The sequence below is a fragment of the Typopeltis vanoorti genome, chromosome 5, assembly GCF_054136105.1.
Source record: "Typopeltis vanoorti isolate ZY-2024b chromosome 5, IOZ_Tvanoo_1.0, whole genome shotgun sequence".
NCBI lineage: Eukaryota > Metazoa > Arthropoda > Arachnida > Uropygi > Thelyphonidae > Typopeltis > Typopeltis vanoorti.
In genome coordinates this window covers 110231092-110252768 of record NC_143553.1, presented here as the reverse complement: position 1 = coordinate 110252768, position 21677 = coordinate 110231092, and the positions used below count along the sequence as shown (strand labels likewise).

At 35.7% G+C, this 21677-nt stretch overlaps 1 protein-coding gene across 3 annotated transcripts in view; it reads left to right on the top strand.

Moving 5' to 3' along the window:
• The window catches only part of LOC150106717 (protein diaphanous-like), a 303611-nt gene that overhangs the window by 120355 nt on the left and 161579 nt on the right, over positions 1–21677 (top strand). For all 3 annotated transcript variants that reach the window (XM_090393305.1, XM_090393307.1, XM_090393306.1), the window contains 3 exons: positions 5058–5174; positions 6853–6971; positions 19903–20066. In XM_090393305.1, coding sequence (XP_090249431.1) covers positions 5058–5174; positions 6853–6971; positions 19903–20066 — 400 coding nt within the window. The remainder of the gene's footprint in view (positions 1–5057; positions 5175–6852; positions 6972–19902; positions 20067–21677) is intronic.

The following is a 21677-nucleotide window of genomic DNA, read 5'->3' as shown; positions in this document are numbered from 1 at the left end:
GTCTGTGGAGAGTTCTAATCTGAGAGCTGGTCGGATTATATTCAATGGGGAGGTAAGTCGTGTTTCTTAGGGCTGGCAGACCATGCCTTAGATACCCACCATAAAATTCGTTGGAAGAAAACAAAATAATTCATCGCAGCAAGTTTAAGTACGAATGATTATTCAAAGAATCTTCAGCAGCTCTAAAAAACGTTCCTAACCTCAACAAATTTGGGTGCATGAAACTACCCCAAATTTGGGAGACTTGCATTATAAGAACTTCAGCCCAACTGTCAAGACTACCAAATTAGCCTGCCAGAGGGCACCATTAGGACTTTAGGAACAATATTAGTTTCTTGCTTTCTTCCTCATTTGCTTTGTGTTGCCTGCGTGCACATACCATATCTTTATGTTCCTGAAGATGGCAATGTGACGTTGTCGAAATATAGAAGTTATTCATTAAAGTTACCTTTAATTAATATACTTTATTGATTCCGTAAACTAATTACCAGTTATGTCTGACCAACATAAGCCTTGCTACTAGTGTCTTAATAACTCCATATTGTTGTGGATGGGGGGGCAGTTGGTTGGTGAATGTACCTGCCTGTATGGGTGGGTTTTCTATAAACTGAGAAAACCAAGGTTCCATCAGGCTGGCCAGTGACTAGTGTGTCTAGGAAAGGGAGGCTATTGTTTTCCTCTTTTTCCAGGGTCAGCTTGGTTCTGGGATGTTGGTTGTTTAAGTGCGTTAAGAAGGAGAGGAGTGTGTCAGAGCCATGTGGCCAAATAGCGAACACATCATCAACGTAGCGAAGCGATATGATAGGTTTTTGTGGCAGAGTTTAAGGCTTTCTTTTCAAAGCCTGATGGAACCTTGGTTTTCTCAGTTTAATGAAAACCCACCCATACAGGCAGGTACATTCACCAACAATCCCATCTCCCCCCCCCACAACAATATGGAGTTATTAAAACACTATACAACAGGACTAAACTAATCTGTTCAAATGACAATACCCCAACCACTGAACTAAATCACATCCTTAACACTTTCTCAGCCAATGGCTACAACCCCCCAAAAAATCCAAAACATGCTAAAACCAGTAAACCACAGCCCCCCCCCCCCCTTCACAAAAAAAGATTACTCTAAATCCATCACCATTCCCTACATCAGGGGCACCTTGGAAAAAATTACCAAAATGCTGAATAAACATGACCTGACCTCTTGTTACAGACCATATTGAAAATTGGCATTCCTTATCTGCTCCACTAAAGACCAACCACATCCCTTAGACCTACCTGGTGTATACTAGGTCCCTTGCAGCTGTAAGCTGTCCTACTTTGGCCAAACAGGCAGGACAGTGAATATCAGAATTTTGGAACACAAGGACTACATCCGGTTTCACCAGTACAGCCACTTTGGGTTTGCAGACCATGCTCTGGATACTCGCCACAGAATACGCCGAAATATAGGAAGTATATATTAAAGTTTATTTTAATTTATATCCCGGTATACGTTGTGAATTCCTTAAGTTATTTAGTAATCATGTGCAACCAATGTATAAGCCTTTCTACAAGAAAAACATTTTCAGAAGCCATCATTCTTGTTTGATATCACTTTCAGTACAATGTGATTCTCCAAATACATCTTTTACCACATTTAATTGGACCATTTGTTCAATTCTTGTACGGTAATCCCTTGATTAACCATGGTTTCAACTTTGTGTGCTCCTTGAATTAATGTAGTTCATAAATTGATACCAAGTCGTGATAAACTTGGTCTAAAATTCAGTTGATGTGATGTCTAAGAGTTTTTATTGTTTCAAATGATATGTAGAAAATCAGTCTGTAAAATGAATTTCCAGCACTTGGTATCAGCTGATATGTGTTGATCGCTTGTCTCCTGCCATTAGTATGCATTTAAAATTAAAAACTTAATAATCCTCTTCACTGACTCTGAATGAAAGAAAGAATGAGATGAGCGTCATGCTAAAAACAGTTGAAAGGTGATTACTTTAGAAGAAAGTTTAAGTAATAAAAATATTTGAATGTGGTGGTAGTAAGCAAAAAATGCAGATTTGGGAATGAAATTCAGTGGTACAAACTGTTTTGAATAGCGGATGAATATAAAGAAAAAAGTAAGCTGTCAAACCACTAGTAATAGAAACATTGCAGTGTGATTGAAATTAAGCATCTTTTATCAATTTACATTGAAGATTATAATAAAAAAATTAGTACTTCATGCATTAAAATGAAAGTATTAGGTTTCTTTACTGCCATGAAAGGAGAACAGAAAACAGTATTCAAGCTGGAAATTAAGATACTTTTACTGCTAATTCTGGATGCATTGAGCATTTTAAAAATAGAACAAGATTGTAGGTCCTGCATTGGTGGAGAATCTTGAAGAGAAGCCACGAGAGAAAAGTGATCTCGGTTGCAGAGAGTATAATTTAGACCATGGGTGTCCAACCTTTTGGCTTGCCCGGGCCACATTGAGTGAAGAGGAATTGTCTTGGGCCACATATAAAATGTATAATATAGTTAATGTAAGTAATAAAACTTCCTATATTTTTAAAATTTTTTATTATAACATTAAAAAAACGAGGGCAGTATAAACACAAAACTAGTGAGATAATTGGCCTTGTTCACATGAAATCGATGTCTGATTTGATGGGAGTGGTTGTAATTCATAGTGAGCTATCAAGGTTCTTGTCAGAAATTTCTTTTGATCTAACTTTACTCTTCATATGCTTCATTCTTGAAAATAGTTGTTCACAAATGTACATACTACCAAAAAGCGATGACATGAATAAAGCATGATTATGAAGCGAAGGATATTTTTCTCCGCAAAGATAGGTCTTATAAAAATCTAACAAAGAGACATGATCAAATTTTTCTTTGAGTTAAATATCTGATTGTAACTCTATACATTCCATTTGAAAATATACAAATAATTAATAATTATTTGTATATTTCAAATATACAAAAAATAATTAATTTTTTGTATATTTGTCACAAATATACAAAAAATTAATTATTTTTTCTGAAATCTTGAAACAGAAAGAAAGACGGCATATTTTTCACATCACATTATGTTAAAAGTTTAAGATCTTATGGGGGCCGCATTACTAACTGTCCAGGGCCACGGGTTGAACATCCCTGATTTTGACCAAAGGATGGAAATTTACTGCACAGACCTTGATGTTGGACATGATGAAATGCTCTCAAAATGTGAAGCGCAACAGCAAAGGTTTCTCCAAACCTGTGGAGTTGCCATAAGTTGGAAAATTTTGGCAGAAATCCATACTGGTGGTCATTGATTAATTGGTGGGCCTCTAGATGGTGAAGAATTTGAGTATGGGGTGACCTTCACTATTACTCTCTTTTTTTTTTTAATAAATGGACATAGGGTTGCATTCATGTATTAGCTGAGCTGTGATATATGTATAGAAAGAAAATAGAAATGAGGTGTTAGTTCTGGGACACAAGTTCTGAGTACAATTGGGAAGATAGAATTAGGATCAGAAACTTTGGTAGCTAGTTTATTCAAGATTCTTCTGGTATCTTTCTGATATGATTGTGTAGGATATCTGTATTAAAATTCAGATATCCCACAAATTAAAAATAAGAAAAGAATTAACTTAAGAAATTAGTAATGTGGTATTATTTTATAAAAGCAGTTATTTAAATGTGTTTCTTTCTGTATATCATGAGCAAGATGTTTTTGAGATGTTGCTTTTTATCTTTGTCTACTGAAGTCGTGCTTAGATATGAAATGAATTTGTTTAAATTAGATATTAGCAGTTAGTTATAATTTTGTATGAGCTGTCAAAAGTTTTGTAATGTTGGTACCATTTGTATGTAGAGAAACGTTTACAAACTGTTGTCAGTTATGAGGGAAGTGAAAGCTGTAATTTACGTTGTGTGAATAATTAAATGAACTTACCTCAGTGTATAAAAGATTGAGAAATGAAGAATTGTTATAAATTCTGGCTGTTTCATCGTGAAGTTGTAATTGAATAAACTTTTCTGCACTGTGAAGAAGGAACTTCGTTGTTTTTAAATTTAATGCTGGATAGCAGTAATTGCAGCGCATGATAGTGGACTTGAGTGGAAGTTTTTCATTTGCATTTCCGAGCATGCACAGAAGTGAAAAGAACATTATTGAACATTGCCAGACATTCAACTGTTTGGGAGCAAGAAAGGAACACGACAAGAGAAAACTGGAATTTGTCTTCAATGTGTGAAGACTGAACAGAAATTAGGAGAAAAGTTAGAACTAAAGACTTGGTATAGGATTGATTTCAGTTAAGGCTGAAAATGAACTTTATTGCTCTATAGTTCATATAGAAATGGGCCCAGTAAAGTTTATTTTATTTAGGATTCTCAGTCTGATAAGTGATTTCTAACTGTTGGCATATTTTAGTTATTTCTTCAAATGCTTTCATATACAAAGCAGAGTTGTTTTGAAGTGTTAAAACTGCCAAGGTTTTAAGAAGAATGTTATGACTTAGAAAATTAATCCATTCTAAAATGATATGGGTTTTTAATAGTTTTTGTCTATATAGGACAGTATCTGTTGGTTTATGTGATTGAAAGGAATTGTGTACATTAAAGTGTTTTTTTTTGTTGTTGTTGTTGTAATGTGAAGAATACATTGGCACTTGCATAGATAAGTTGTGTGGATTTGATGTTGTATATATTTGTGTTATTTGTAAATTAAAGATTTTTATTCTGATTAAAAAGTGTCTGAAGACTCAATCTCTTATGGGTTTAAGAGATAAGTAGGTTAATTTAAGAGTTTAAGTTACATGAGATATCCTGTGATGTGGACCTTCGTGCAAGGTTTACTATGAGTTTAGTTTCAGTGTTTTCTTTTTACCATTAAATCATCAAAACAGTTTAATTGTAACTATTATTGATTTTAATCATTATTAATTATTCCAGGCAAAAAAAAAAAGTTTTAAACTTATACCTCAAAAGATGTATCTAGAAATTATTATTAAAAAATAAGTCCTATTATTAAAAAATAACATTTAATTACTATTACCAAATAATCTCATCCCTTAACTACAAAAAAGTAATCCTTCTGAATGTTTTGAACTTATAAAGCAAACTGTTGTTGATACTTCTGCAGAAGCCTATTTCTTGTCGATCCTCCAGCACTTACTATGTATCAGAGATGATGTGAATGTCAGGTAATTTAATCAATTTTCATTGGCTAATTTTGGGATTCATATGAATTTTTAGTAAGTTATTTATATTTTTCTCTCTTCATTGGATATATTCAGCTTATGTTGAATTGTTTCTACCATTAATGTGATGATTTGCAATTTTAAAAAAATTCTGATGAATTTACTATTATAAGTTGCTTCCTTTTTTTAACATATACATTTATATAACTAAAATACCTACCTTGTGTGTTTATTAGGTATTTATATAACAATGTAGGTTTCATATAACTAAAATACCTACATTGTTATGTTATAAGTACACATACCAGCAGGACCCGGTGCATAGTATTTTTCTTGTGTGTGTGCGATTAATGTTCGGCACCTTTCCAAAGTTTTTTTTGAATAAAGTGTGAATAAAACGAACAGGAAATGAAAACCACTTTACAGTATAATGTTACCTACAGATTAATCCTGCTTATACAAATTTTTTCGAGTTATAAATTTTCAAAATAATATAAAATAGTAATATAAAGTTAAGAGATTTATTCAAATATTCTTTACATTAATTTTGCATTAATAAATAAATTAATTTTGAAGATTCAACGAAAATAGATAAGAGAATTTTACAAGAATGTTTCGCATTGGACTCGAGAATTCGTCGATTATTTTGTGTTGCTGAAGCCGCCCTAACAAGCTCGAATGTCGAGAAGAATGAGTTATCAGTACTAAACCAACTTTTACGGCCGGACCATATGCATCCGATCCGATTAAAATTAGGATACAGCCCTTACACAGAACTCGACAATTAATCATAAGTTGATTTATGATACATCAAAAAATAAAGAACTATTTTAGGTATATTATCGTAAATTTTAATAAAAAATTACAGTGATATAATCAGGTCCAGGATACAATTTTAGAATTTATTTGTTCGTTTCCGGGAAGATCTGAAGGGGCCTGAACGGAAGGCGACGTACATTCATAATTTTATGTACCATTCATTGTTCGTTTAAACTCTTATCTCATATTTTTTGACATCTTTTAGGTGCCTTTTCTTTTGTGGCACCTGTATATATTGCACATGCCACCAGCCGGGCCTGCATACCAGCCACTGAATTAGAAACTTTTATGCAAATGTTCATAAATGTCACTTAAGCAACATATATGCCAAATACTTGGTCACGTCCATCACCATGTATTCTAGGCAACTATTTAAGAATGCTGCTGGTCAGTAATCATCAATTGTTGATCACAATGCGAAAAAAACAGAATCTTCCAGAGTTCAATAAAGATAAAGGGTTTATTGTGAGTGTACGTCTGGAGCCACAATTTTGAAAACAGCAGCGCTGACTAGTTTCTCAAAAGGTGAGATATCCCAGATATTTATTCAGTAGAAAAATAACCCACATTGCTTGTCTAAGAGGTATAACTGCGTTCCTAAGACAGTCTGCCAGGAACAAGATCACTGTTGTCTGAAAAGACTTGTATGGACAATCAGAACTTTGTGCTGCAGTAATTGACCAAGCGTTTAATGACGGCTGTTTCCCAACCCATATCTCATCATTCTATGCACAGGGAATTGAACAAGATCAGTATTGGCAGTCGCATGCCTATACATAAAATAAAAGTTTCTAATTTAGCGGCTGGTATGTGCAGAAATCATATTAATAAAAGCATTTACGTTACGAATATTTTCATTTAGGTCAGCTTACTACAAATTAATTGAGGAATGTGTGTCACAGATCATCTTACACAAGAGTGGTTGTGATCCAGACTTTAAACATACTCAGCGATTTAAAATAGATGTGGAACCACTTATTGGTAAGTGACAAACCACTCTTAATACAACTATTGTAGAATTGAAATTTTAAATGATATTTTCAGTTTTGCTTTAAATAATTGGAATAGGAATAATTGGAATTTAATCATTTAAAACTGTGCACAGTCACTTATGTGTATATGTGCTAATCAGGACTGTCACTTTGACACCAAAAAATTTTGATGTGGCATTCTTTCCTATCCTTTGTTGAGAGTGCAAGTATATTTGCAAAGCAGTAGGGAAGAGGATCATTTCACAGTTGTTTTAGAAATATTATTTGATATTCTGCAGGTAGTACTGTATGCTATGAAAACAAAGCACATAAACTTCAAAGAAAGATACCTCTTGCATCACTCTGACTTCATATCTACTAGATGGATCAAGGAAGACCTTGAAAGTTAAATCAGTTTGATAATTTTGTTAAAAACAGTAGTCAGATTGAGAAATTTCTAAATCCAATACTCTTTGCACCCATTCTCTGTACATTGGATTTTGTAAATTTAAATTCAAGATAATTACTTGCCTAGTTGGCTGAATGGTTAGTGTATCTGCTTTCAAACCAACAGATTATGGGTTCAAATCCCATCATAGTCATGGATATTTACTATTATTATTATTATTATTTGACACCTCCAGGGAGTTCATGACTCAAGGGAGGATACTTACTCTACAACTCTCTGTCTCCACCTCATCAACTCCATCACTCAACCTCATCATCTACACCAATGGCATCTACTGTCCACCACCAGTATTTTCGCAGACCATCACAAACATCCATGCCCACAGTGGGATTCAAACCTGCAGCCTTTTATCTGGAGAGCAGATACGCTAACCACTCGGCCAACCAGGCCAGTTATTTATAATCCGACCAGATATTTATGATCATCTTTATGTGAGAGATGAATTTCACCCAGTGTGAGACTACCTCCTGCTTACCAGAGGCCTGAAGTGGCTTGAACAAAGTTCTATGTTTGGTCTTTCAAGCAGAGTTTCCAAACTGTAAAATTATTTTTAAAAAAATTATCAAAATAGAATAAAAAAATCCAAAGCCCACTCAAGTACTAATGTACTATAGGCTTATGATCTTTCATCAGTGGGAATTGCATAAAAAAAATTGAAGATTTTCATTTGATTTCAGTTTGGAATGTACTTTATAATGTTGAGAATATTGCATTTTGAGAGTCCATTAGTTGGTGTGCAGAAGTAGTTGTATAGAAGGCAGTGTTTTTAACTTAGCTCAGTTGCATTTTATATCTGTTGTGAACAAAGATGTTTTCATAATGTTTGTTCTATCTTCAACACATCTTTGCAGCAATAGTAACACTGTTAGTCGTGTTATTCTTTTGCAAAGATATATGATAGGAATTTTTGTGTAGGTACATATTGATGCTTATAGGTTTCATACAAGCTATTCATGATTGGGGGGGGGGGGGTGAACTGCTGTCTTGTTTGCGAGGATCGGATGCTCCATCTTCTGAAAAGAAAAACTGCATATTTCTGACTATTGTAATTACCTAAATGGTCCATATAGGCACTAGCCTCATCATGATGAAGGTCCTTCCATTCTATATATAGCAATACCTATCATTACATCATCATCATCATCATCAAATTCCTGCTATGTACCCTCAAGGGGTGTACAGGATATGATAGTACTACATGAAAAAAATTACAACATTATTAATTTCCTATCCACAATTTTCCTCCAAATCAGTCTGTTACTTGTCAAGACTCCAACATTATCAGATCTTATATTTCTATCGTCTAAGGCACTTTGTACCGTATCAATCCACCTATATCTTGGTCTTCCTCTGGGTCGTTTTGCTGCTAACCTGGCATAGAACGCTCGTTTTGCCAATCTTTCCTCGCCCATTCTGTTTAAGTGACCATACCACCTGAGATTAGCTCTGCTAACGCATTCCTGGATGCTGACAATGTCAAGTTCTTTCCTAATATCCTCATTTTTAATATGATATTGCCATTGATGCCATCTGTTCATGCCTATAATCTTTCTCAGGACTCTCATATCTGTGGTCTCTAGTCTTTGGTCAAGTGTTTTACTTCTGACCCAGCTCTCAGATCCATAAGTTAAAACTGGTTTGAACATTGTCTTGTATACAGCTAATTTAGTGTTCCGACCAATTTCTCTCTTATTCCATATGAATTTATTCAATTGACTTCCCACCATACCAGCTTTACTGATTCTGTTGTCTATTTCTATATTTAATTTACCATCTTCAGTAAAAATCGTGCCTAAATAGCTGAAATGTTTTACTTGTTCCACAGGTTCTCCATTCACAACGCAGTTGACATTTTCAATGATTCTGCCTATTTTCATTGTTATTCAATTTAGTCAGAGAATCTTGCAGACTCGTAGCGGATTTATTTAGAAGTATAACATCATCCGCATAAAGCAAAGAGCTGACATTAACATCTCCAAGTTTGATATCATGTTTAATACCACTTTCCTTCATAATGTGATCCATATAGATAATGAATAACAGAGGGGATAATGTACATCCTTGTCTCACACCAGATTTAACATTAAACCATCTTTTTGTACTTCCTTCAATTCTAACTGCTGACTTACAACTCAAATAAAGACTAAGTATTGCTTGATATAATGCCCCATTGACACCATATAACTGTAGCGTATTGAATAGCTTCTCTCTTGGCACCTTGTCATATGCCTTTTCCAAATCGACAAAACTTAAATACAGATCTTTGTTTATATTCCCATGCTTTCTCGACTATTTGTCGTAAACTGAAGATCTGATCCTGACAGCCTCTATTTGGCCTGAATCCAGCTTGTTCTTCACCAAGCTTTTCTTCCACAATTCTTCTCAACCGTTTCTCGAGTATACTTGCATAGATCTTGCCAGGAACACTCAGTAGGGAAATACCTCTGTAATTCTCACATTCAGTTTTATTTCTCTTTTTATATATGGGTACTATGAGAGCTCTACTCCAATCATCGGGAATTCGTCCCTCTGTCCAGGCCTTCTGAGCTATGCAGTGCAGCCACTGTATGACTCTCACTACATCATCCTATCATTACATCATCTTGAATTTTTTCATTGTTGATGTGCTTGCAATCTGCTTGTACAACACATTTCACTCATTCCCACTATACTCTTCTCACTCTCTCTTGCTTAGAATACCCTTATACAGCTTCTAATGTGACCTCATGTTCTCCATCACTCACCATCTTGTATAACATCTGTCTAGTAATCTCCATCCACCAACATGTCTCAGTCATATCTCCTCTGCTGTCTACCATGCTCTCTACTATACCTTGTATGGCTACATAATTTTTATCCTAACTTAACTTCCTTCTCAATATGGCAACAAAGCTTTTTATCCACTATCAACTTTGATCCTTGTTACATCAGTACAGTATCCTGCATTCCATTTTCTCTTCTAAATGTGGAAAACTTTATGCATAGTAACAATAAATCCATTATTCTTCTCATCTATTTGTTTAACCAACCTATTCAGATTATCCCAAAGTGAACAAGTTCCTTCCTGTTACTATACCCAACTGAACACAATACTGACTCATGTAGGGATGAATAATGTGTAATTTAGATATCAATGTATTGTTAATGGAGTTGGATTTTTGATTAATAAAAAAAGTACCTAAGTTAAGGAAATCCAATTCATATCTCTCTAATCACAGTCAACACTCTATAACAGAGTAAAACTCGGACTCGTGGTGAGTGGTAAAGCTGGTGAAAGTGCTAATCATTATGCAGAATGAATGCTCGCTGAGATTAGCTGCTAACCTTTTATTGACATGAAACACATAGCAGCACAGAACAAGTGGATAAAAAAAAAAGAAAAAATACATTCACAACTAAACGTCGCCATACTACAGAGCCCGCACACTCCGCACTCTTCTTACAGGAAAACTCACTAACTGCTTATATCTTTCCTTCTCACCAATGCTCCCCTCCACAAAAGCAAATGACGTCAGCCGCGCCTCCTCGCGGCCAGTGCACAATTTGAAGAGAATTCACACGTATTCGTTACAAAAGTCCTTACAACTACCTTTGGGGGAAGCACATCCACACAGGAGTGTCGATGTTGCATCTAAAAGAAAACTCAGGGCAAGTAATTGACTCTAAAATACAAGAAATGGAGTGAGAGCTTCATGGTGTGATGCAGCTCCCAAAAAAAAAAACTATATAATCATCATTAACTAAACATCAAGAAAATATACAATCATTATTAAGAAACAAGTCAATAACATTAATTAATTAATTATATCAGTTTTTAATCTGGAAAGGGCATCGGCGTTACAATGACGACTACCTTTTCTATATGTAACGGTCATGTTATAACGTTGTAGGACTCAAGCCCATCAGGACAACTTGGCACCATGAGGGGCACTTTTAGTTAGATAGGTCAGAGGGTTATGATCTGAAATTATCTGTATTTCAGCACCAACCAACACTTTTCAACACTTCCACGATGCAAAAAGCTTCCCTTTCAATGGTTGACCATTTCATTTGACCGGAACTTAGTTTCTTACTGAAGAAAGCAATGGGAAATTCTTTCCATTGTTTGTTGTTTTGAGCTAAGCATGCGCCAATTGCTGTTGCTGATGCATCTGTATACAACTGGAACGGTTTGTCGAGATCTGGAGTATGCAAAGAAGGCATTTTTATAAGCTCTTCCTTGAGTTTTGTAAACACTTCATCAGCATCAGTAGTCCAAGGAATATTGTTTGGGACACTTTTCTTGGTCAGATTTGTCAGCGGTAATACAATTTGGGAGAATCGTGGTATGTAGTCACGGTAGTAGCTAGCCAGCCCAAGTAGACGTCTTACTTCCTTCTTTGTAGCTGGTTTCGCTAAACCTTTTATAACCTCAACTTTCTCTGGGTCCAGGGAATGTTGACCGGATCCAATCAAATGACCTAAGAATTTCACTTGATTTTTCCCGAATTCACATTTTTCTAGGTTTACTGTTAAACCCACCTCTCTTAATGTTTTGAAGACTTCATCTATATGGATGAGATGTTCAGACCATGTTTTAGAAAATATAGCCAAATCGTCGATATAAGATCGGCAGTATGCCTTATGAGGAGCTAATGCTTTATCTAATGATTTCTGGAATGTGCTTCCAGCATTCTTCATTCCAAACAGTAATACATTCCATTGATAGGGACCAGAATGCATCACGAATGCAGTGAAGGGCTTTGCTTCCTTTTCCATAGGGATTTGCCAGTATCCCTTGGTGAGGTCAACTACAGTGATAAATCTTGCTTGTCCTACCTCAAATAATAAATCTCTAGCTATTTTCATTGGATAAGCATCTGGAATAGTGAAACTATTTAGCAATCTAAAGTCAATGCATAGTCTGACTCTTTTTTCTTAACCACACAAACCACGGGATGAGCCCATTCACTGACACTTGGCTCAATGAGACCCATATCTAACAGTTCTTTGATTTGTCGATCTACTTCCTTTTGTAGAGTGATTGGCACCCTATAGGGTTTGAGTCTTTTAGGGGAACAGTTCTCTGTAACTTTGATATGGAGTGTCTGTCGACTTTGGCATGACCAGGTTTGGAACTAAAAACATCTACATATTTCCAGAGGATGTCAAAAAGTTCTTGTTTTTGTTCTCCCGTCAAGAGAGCTTTCATATCCTTAAGGTGCTTCCTAATATCTTCAACTGATTTATTCATTTTGTCAGCAGGTGCATAGTGGAGTGTTCCGAAATCTTCATCTAGTTCGAAAACTAGACCGACATGATTAATTCTTTGAATATATGGTCAAAGCTTATTTATGCGGAGCTCCCTGATACTTCCATCCTCCATCTCAACCTTCGCAGAATGTGGTCTAGTAAGTTGGATGACTGTAGCAGGTCCTGTCCAAGTATTTAGAAGCTTATGAGAGGATGAAGGTAACAATGCTAAAACCTTTTCACCAACAATGAAGGATTTTTCTTTGGAACGAAGATTATATCTGGAGGAGTATTGTTCTTGAGACCCTTTGGCATTCTCGGATACAATTTTATGAGCTTTTCTTAGATTTTCAAGAAGCTCTTGTAAATAATTTTCAATCGAGCGAGAGGCAGCGGTAGGGATGCCTTGTTCACCAGTCCAAATTTCTTTTAACAAAGATAAGGGGCCTGGAGGTAATTGTCCATATACCAACTGGAAAGGTGATAACCCAGTAGTGCTATGTGGTACTTCTCAGTATGCGAATAGAAGATAGGGAAGATGTAAATCCCAGTTTCTTCCATGTTCCTGTATGTTCTTATTCATCATCTCTTTTAAAGTTCTGTTTCAACATTCAACAGTGCCCATACTCTCAGGATGGCCTGGAGTGGAAAAACGTGGAGCTATGCCTAGCAGATCTTCAAAAGCTTGAGTGAGTTTAGATGTAAAATTCATACCTTGGTCGGTACAGACCATTTTAGGAAATCCAGTCTGAGTAAAAATCCTCATCAGAACGTTACGTGTAGTTTTAGCACTTATTTCCTTGACAGGTATGGCTTCGGCCCATCTAGTGCATAAATCAACAGCACATATTATGAATCGATGTCCTCTTCCCGATGGAGGTTCTAACGGTCCAATACAATCCATGCTCCATACCTTAAACGGAGTTTCTGGTCTGACGATAGGTCGTATGGGGGATTCTATCTCTATATGTAGCAGTCCTTCTCATTTGACATTCTTTGCAACTTTCGCAGTATTTTTTCACATCTTGTTTAATGGTGGGCCAAAAGAATGAGTACTTGATTCGCTGATGGGTTTTCTTTTTGCCGAGATGGCCAGCAAGCAGGATTTCATGTGCCATCTTTAAGACATTTTCTCATTTCACACGCAGTAGCACTACTTGTCTAATATTCTCGCCACAAATATGTTCGTTATGAAGCAGAACCCCATTGTCAAACGCATAAGAATTTTCCTGCCTTGCTGCCCATTCAAAACACCTTCGAAGCGTCTCATCATCCTTTTGAAGTTTGCCGAATTCGAATTTTGTTTTATCTGATATATACTCATTTTCTGCACCTGATTGAGACTATCGTACTTACTGCCAATACTGTACTGGTTATTTTCGAAGGCATGTCTTCATCATCTTCTGACCATTTATCACTTAAATCTTTTGATTTCAAAATCGGTGTCTCCCAATGGTGACTACTCTCATGTAGCTCAACACTTTCGACCAGCATTTCATAGGCAGAGGAGCTCAGTAGCAGATCGGTTACCAGTCTTCTTGAGACGGCACAGGTGACTGGAACATTACCATGTAAATTATCATCAATTTTCATTTCGAAAATCCTTAGGGGTGTTGTTTCATTTTCTCCAAAAGCCGAAGATATTTCTATCTTACTTTCTCCATCATGAGGTGTATCTGCCACTAAATCTTCACGCACTACCAATATTTGCGATCCCATATCTATTATTCCATTTAAAACCCTACTTCCACATTTGACTTTGACGACCTTCAAATCATCTATGTTTCGATCAATGTCCACTGATTTGGATACTGGCAGTCAACACACCTGGTTTATCATCATCCCCAGTGGTAGATGTCTGGACTAGGTTACTGTGTGCTGTAGCAGGAGTACCTTTTGATTGACTCTTTTTCATACAAAACTTGGCGATATGACCTTCCTTTCTACAAGTAAACCAAGTTGGTTTGTAGTGAGGCTTGTATGAATCATCATTTCGCCGCAGTTGGTACCATTTCGGTGGACTTTGAGAGGGAGATAATGACTTATTCTTGAATGTTCGTTCAGGAGGTGGAGTATAAGGTCTAAACTTTTCAGTAACTTTGTCTTTCGGAATAGCTCCGATGGGCTTCTTCGATGTACTACGAACACTGTCATGTTCGTCCAGTCTGTCCGCTAACTTGGTTGGAGAAACGAATTTTGCCCAGTCGTCTAAGAGATGTTCTCTCACTTCATGTGGTACTTTCTTCTTCAATTGATCCGTAATAATTAGATCTTTTAACCCTTCAAAATCCTTGATATCAAGGCCACCAATCCACTCTTCAAAATAATTAGTTATTTCATAACAGAAATCCCTCCAAGATTTTTCAGCAGCCTTTTGGTGCATCACAAATTTTTTTTCTGAAACTTTCAGGATTCAGTTTAAATCTCTTTAGTAGAATTGTTTTAATATATTCATAATCTTTGCATTAATTAACCAATTAACTGGACAATCTCAAATGGTAGCAAAGTCAAGAGACATGATATCCAGTCTTTAACATCTATTTTGGTTCTCTTAGCTTGTCTTTCAAACAGAGATAGGTATATCACAATGTCATCCTCTTGTAATCTAAACCTAGGCATTAGCTTATTAGTTCGAGGCAATATGGTTTATTGTCACTGGATACTGGAGTTGAAGTTGGTTGAACACGCGCTTCAATTTCCAGTTTCTTCAACTCGAACTCCATTTGTTCTCTTTTCTGTTGGGCTCCCAATTCATCTTTCTGGCATTGGGCTTCTAGTTCTTCTTTCTGCCATTGAGCTTCTAATTCTTCTTTCTTCATCAATTCTTCCTCGAGTCTGGTACTAATATTCGTCTCTAACATCCCTTTAACAAATTCTTCTTCATAAAATTTACTTTCCGTAATAATCATTTTAAGATCTATCACTTTCATTTCAACGGTTGGCTTCTCTCCCAATTCTTCAGCCAATTTACATAAATCTTCTTTTCTACCTTTGGTTAAATAAGCCATGGTGCTTAACAATAACCCTCTTTGCTGATTAAAAAAAAAAAAAAATCACCCTTAAAAAAAATCAATTGCAAAAAAAAAAAAATTTTTTTTTTTTTTTTTTTTTTTTTTTACGTGCCCAAATAGAGATGTATATATTTGGCGATTATGGGACTCATAATTAAATTAAACATGTCATTTCTAAACATAGATAAATCTTACAATATCATCAGATAAAACTTCAACTACACAATTTACTACAATTTCAAATACACAAATATATATATATATATATGTGTGTGGATATATAAAAACAAAACCAAAACCAAAAAAAAAAAAAAAAAACAGTTTCGATTTTACACCACTACTATATAATAACTTAAATCTCAAAACAGAACTATCGAAACAGTATGCAAAAATTAACTATGATAACACTGTTGTGTTCTTTCTCTGGCGAGAAATCAAAAGTACTGACTGTTCCAAGATGGAACAAACATGTAAAACAGGACAAAATGGTAAATGCAAAACAGAACAAAATAAATTTAAAATGAAAAAAAAAAAAAAAAACTATTTTGAATTATCTGGGACAAAAATATAGCTTGAACACTGACGTGTTTTTCTTTTATCCAAACTATTGTGCTACTGTTCCAGGATGGAACAAAACTTGAATACTGATGTATTCTTTCTCTGGCAAGAAATCAAAACTACTACTGTTCCAGGATGGAACAACCTCTGAACACCATTTTTTTGTATTAAAACAGATTTTCGCCCAAACAATCAAAATAGTACTTTAAAATATAGGAGCATGCATTTACATAACGAATTGCTCTCACCGTGTAGATCCTACCGACTGCGCCAGTAAAGCTCTGACTCATGGTGAGTGGTAAAGCTGGTGGAAGTGCTAATCATTACGCAGAATGAATGCTCGCTGAGATTAGCTGCTAACCTTTTATTGACATGAAACACATAGCAGCACAGAACAAACGGATAAAAAAAAAGAAAAAATACATTCACACATTCACAACTAAACTTTGCCACACTACAGAGCCTGCACACTCCGCGCTCTTCTTACAGAAAAACTCACTAACTGCTTATATCTTTCCTTCTCACCGATCCTCCCCTCCGCAAAAGCAAATGACGTCAGCCGCGCCTCCTCGCCGCCAGTGCACAATTTGAAGAGAATTCACAAGTATTCGTTACAAAAGTCCTTACAAACAGCCTCTATATACAAGTGGACTAGTTGTGAAGTTACTGCACAAAGAATATAATATTTTTACTGATGTTTTTTTTTTTTTTTGTCCACATAGTTAGCCTAGTGGCTATGTGCTTTGCAACCATATGTTTGGGGAAGGAGTGTTCTGTGTTCGATTCCTGTTGCCGACATGAGGAGCTTAAGGATCTTCCTCAGTCATAGCCAAGTTACCTGGTCTTGGGCGTGGACAGCATGGCTTTTTCCACCAGTTTATCTGGGGTTTTTCATCCCGCAAGCAGGCAAAACGGCCCTGTGAACACACACGGATTACAGTCAGGAATACTGACCCAGCCATATGCCTGATTTGTCAGCTATGACAGTCCCCAGTGCAGATAAAATTTGGGGGATTGAGATGGTGCCATACCTTCCCGTAAAAGTGACTCACGATCATTGTATCATCATAAAAAACTGAACTGATCTTTTTATACACCATGACCATGTTCAAATAAGTAATGGATCCCTTCCCTTTTGAATGAATTGTCATGATTAGATATGTTCCTGTTGTGTATGGTTTACTGCATGTAAGCAAACAGATATAACTTAGAGGTGACTGTACATCTGTATACTGTTAATAGAGCATAGAGAACTTAATAGACTTCCAAAGAGGTTTTCATAGCATGCTATATCAGTGACTTATCTGTTTATGACATTGGTAAAAGACAGGACTCAAAATCTATTGTAGACAATAAGGATGCCACTTCAGGCAAAGAAATGTACAGAAAAAACTGAGAGGAGGGTTCAAAGATACTCAGAAGGGTCTATGAATATTTCAGCAGTCAGAGTGGAAATTATCATTAAGGAGTTCAGAGAGAGAGACCTCAGGATGTCGAGTTGTTATATGTTGCTACATAAATAACTACATAGAAGTCATGTTGAACACATGTAATGGAAATAGCACAAGGAATAAATTAAACAGCACTTTAATGCTTCCAATACTTCATCTGTCAGACCTTTTACTTCAACGTGTTTATGGCTATGTTTCTATTATTCTGCTTTCCTAATAGCATTATGCTTTTGACCTTATACCAATAAAAAATAGTACTTTTTAATGTTTTTCATTTTCATTATTGCTTCATGTAATGGAACCTGAAGAACCTGTATAGGAACTTTTCTGTTGAGTGTTGTCCATTCTCATACAGAGGTGGCAAGGTTTTTTCTTCCCAGAAACTCTGGTATTTCATCTTGCAAAACATGCAACTGGCCAGAACAACACACAGTTTACAGACATAAACACTGGCCTCATGTCCTTAGTTGCTTTGGTCATAAATCCAAAACAATGAACTACTAGCTTCATTTAATGATTTGGTTGTTATACATTAACTCCAAAGATGGGATGTGATACTCACCTCAAAGTATATTTTCATATTAAATACTTTATTTTTCTTTGCATAATTTTATGTCTATAGTGCATTGATTATCTTCTAATGTTTCTGATTAAACAATCATATAATATTTTGATTTTATTTATCTTCTATAATTCTAGTTTATCTGCCATAGTCGATTTTTCCAGATATTTGAATGGAGCAAAAGTTAGCTAATTAAAATTCTTCAAAAAAAAATCTATAAAAGGCTCCCCATTATTTCTGAATTATGGTCTTATGCAACTTTTCCAAGATCTTACTCACCATTCCAGAAATAGTAACAATTTGTCTTGCTCATGCCATTTCATGAGCAAGGTATCTTAACTTTGACAAGGTATTTGGAACCTTGTCAGAGTTAAATAGTGAGGTCCAAACTGTTCTCTTTCCTCTCAATGCAAGTCCCAGTATCCATCTAATCATAAAATGGGCAGAGAACAAGATGCCATCCTTGAAAGCTATATTAGGAGGATGTGAGCAAGGGAATGAGAAGCAGGTTTTTTTGCATGGAGAGTTGTGAATGAGCAGAATGCGTTGCTTGAGAGCATGTTCATATGTATATATGAATGATGAGCTGTGTGTATGACAAAAGGGACCTCCTGGATGAGTCTGTGACTCCATGGGAGATCTTAGGATAATAATAAGAATAATATCACCATATACACATTAAAATTTTATGATTTTTTTAGCTTTTCTGATTAATTCTCTTCTGTTTCTTCTCCAGCATTAGTGATATAATTTTGTATTCGGGTAATGTACTCTGATGAAGTTGCCACATACCTAGAATTTCTTTTGTCCTATACAGCTAATGTTCTCTCAGTTTTATTTTACCTTCACCATACCTATTACTATTATATATACCAAGCACAGATTATTCTAACTTGATTTTGGTTCTACTCACCTTTTTCCTCTTACCTCTTCTCACATCTCTTTGAACAACAGATAGAATATCAGCAAACAATGACTTGTCCTTCTAGGTGATTAAATATCAAATCAGAATCACTCTCTGTTATTTCATGTCTGTTACATCATACTTTCCTTTTAAAATGTTCATGTTATTGTATTTACCATTATATCAGATGGTGTACTCCATTCACTTCTGATACTGACCCATATTTTGTGCTCTCTTTCTCTTGCTTATCCATACAAAGATGGCAGGGTTTTTCTTCCTAGAATTGCAGGTATTTCATCCTGCAAAATAGTCAAACTAACCAGAAAAATATATAGACATGCATATACTGGTATTATAGCCTTAGTTATTTCAACCATAATTCAAAACCAGTTCTTGCTTGTCTTGCTTTTAGTTAGCTTTTGTGCATGTGATTGATTTTATGTTCATAAGATGACCACATTCCATAATCCATTCTCTTAAGTGGAGTTTTAAATGTCTTGTTTATTGATTTACTGGAATTGCTCATTTGGTACACAGTATTGAAATTAGAGTACTAATATACCATAACTTTGAGATTTGGATAACGTAACTTTTAGAGGTATTCTCATTTGCACAAATAAGCTTTCATTTCCAACTCTGCTAATGTAAAATATCTCTTAAATGCTTAAAACTGTAATTTATTAGTAAAATGTTACTCCTTAATATAAGCACTGTCTGAAGGCTGTTTAGCTTAATAGGACTTCTGGCTTTTCAGAAACTCTGGTAGATAAAGCAAAACAAGAAGAGGAACGGTCATCTGGTGAACTTGCTAAGAAATTGGAAGAGGCTCTCACTGCAAAACAAGAATTTGAAGCTAAATTTGCCCAAAGTGAAAATAGACTGAAAGAGTATGAAAGACAACTAGGAATTAAACCCACAGTAAGCTATTTTTGGCAAAGTATAATCATTAAAAAAAAAAGTTTTATATAGAACAGTGCATATTTTGCCCACAATAATTTAATGAATAAGTAAGATGAGTCCACCAGAGGGCGAGGTTATAGTTGGACATGTTATGAGGTAACAGCAGAAAAAAAGATAAGATTTTATTATTATTTATTAATGTTTTTACTTTAAATTACAAGTAATCTAAGCCAGATACAACATATAGTCTGTGGGTAGTTTGCAGTTGGAAAATTTGTAATTAAACATAATATTTCAGTATAGTTTGTAGTATTCTTTGTACAGTATTTAAATAATGGCAGCAGCTGCAACTCAGTTTGCAAGTGGCTTATCACCAACAGAGGGAGCCAGATCCTGAAGTGATACCAAGGTTGAAGTAATGCAGAAGTCATATTTCCATATACAAGTAGCCAAAAGGCGTGACACCTTTTGGTTACTCGATTTATGTGCAGTTTTGATGTGAGCAAATTGTGGCTTTTTGCTTGGTTAGCTAGACTCTATCAATTAGTGAAGCAAGATTAATATAGTTAGTTTCCCCAAAATAAATAAAAGGATATGGTGCTTTAAAATTCCAAAGACGTATGATCTGTTGGCTACTTGTGTATGGAAATATGACTTCTGCATTACTTCAACCTTGGTATCACTTCAGGGTCTGGCTCCCACTAAGGAGACCCCAATGAAGGTTGAAACCAGTCTGGGTTGTGACCCTTCCCATAATGCATAGTATTATACATGTCTGAAAGAATACATGCTTTGTATTATGGGATACTAAGGCAAGTGATGTGAAGTCATTAGCCTCTACGAGTTGCCTCAGTCTGAAGATACTTCAGGTGAAAACTTTGTTTGCTTACACTTGGATAAAGGAATAAGCCAAGAATATAATTTCTTGGCATTTTTAATTTATGTAGAGAATGTTGTTCTGAACAAGTCTGTGTGTCAGTGCAGGGAAACTAGAATTATCAGGGCAGATGGTAGCAGGGATGGCCTCTTGTGGGAATAGTCCCTTGGCAGAAGGGAGGATACATCATATAATGCTGAATCCAGTGAAGTCTGGAGGGGATAATCATAAGTATAGAAACAGTGACAATGCCAGGAGTATCTTGAATAAAGTAGACGAATTGGTGGCACTGATAGTATCAGCTTGTCCAAAGATTATTAGCATCTCTGAGACATGGTTGATGGAAGATGATATATTGAAAGGAATAGAAGTAGCCGGGCGTAGCATTTTTTGACAGGATAAGAACGACAAATGCAGTGGCGGAGGGTAATAGCAGTAATGGTTTTGAAAGCATATGGTGTGAGGTAGAGATAGGCAGGACAGGATATTTAGTGGGATGTTGCTATAAGCCACGGAGCATAGAGGGTGTAGATCAGGAGATGTTTGAGCAGTTGAGCTTGGCAAGTGCAAAAAGAATGATTGTTATGGAAGATTCTAACTACAGAAGTATAAATTGGGAAGCGGAAACTGCATGTAGTAGTAAAGAAATGGAATTTCTGGAATTCTTAAGGGACAGATGTCTTAGGCAACATGTAGTAGAAGGAGGTTCATGAGTTTTAGACTTGGGTCATAGCCAGTGGTGAGCTATGGAA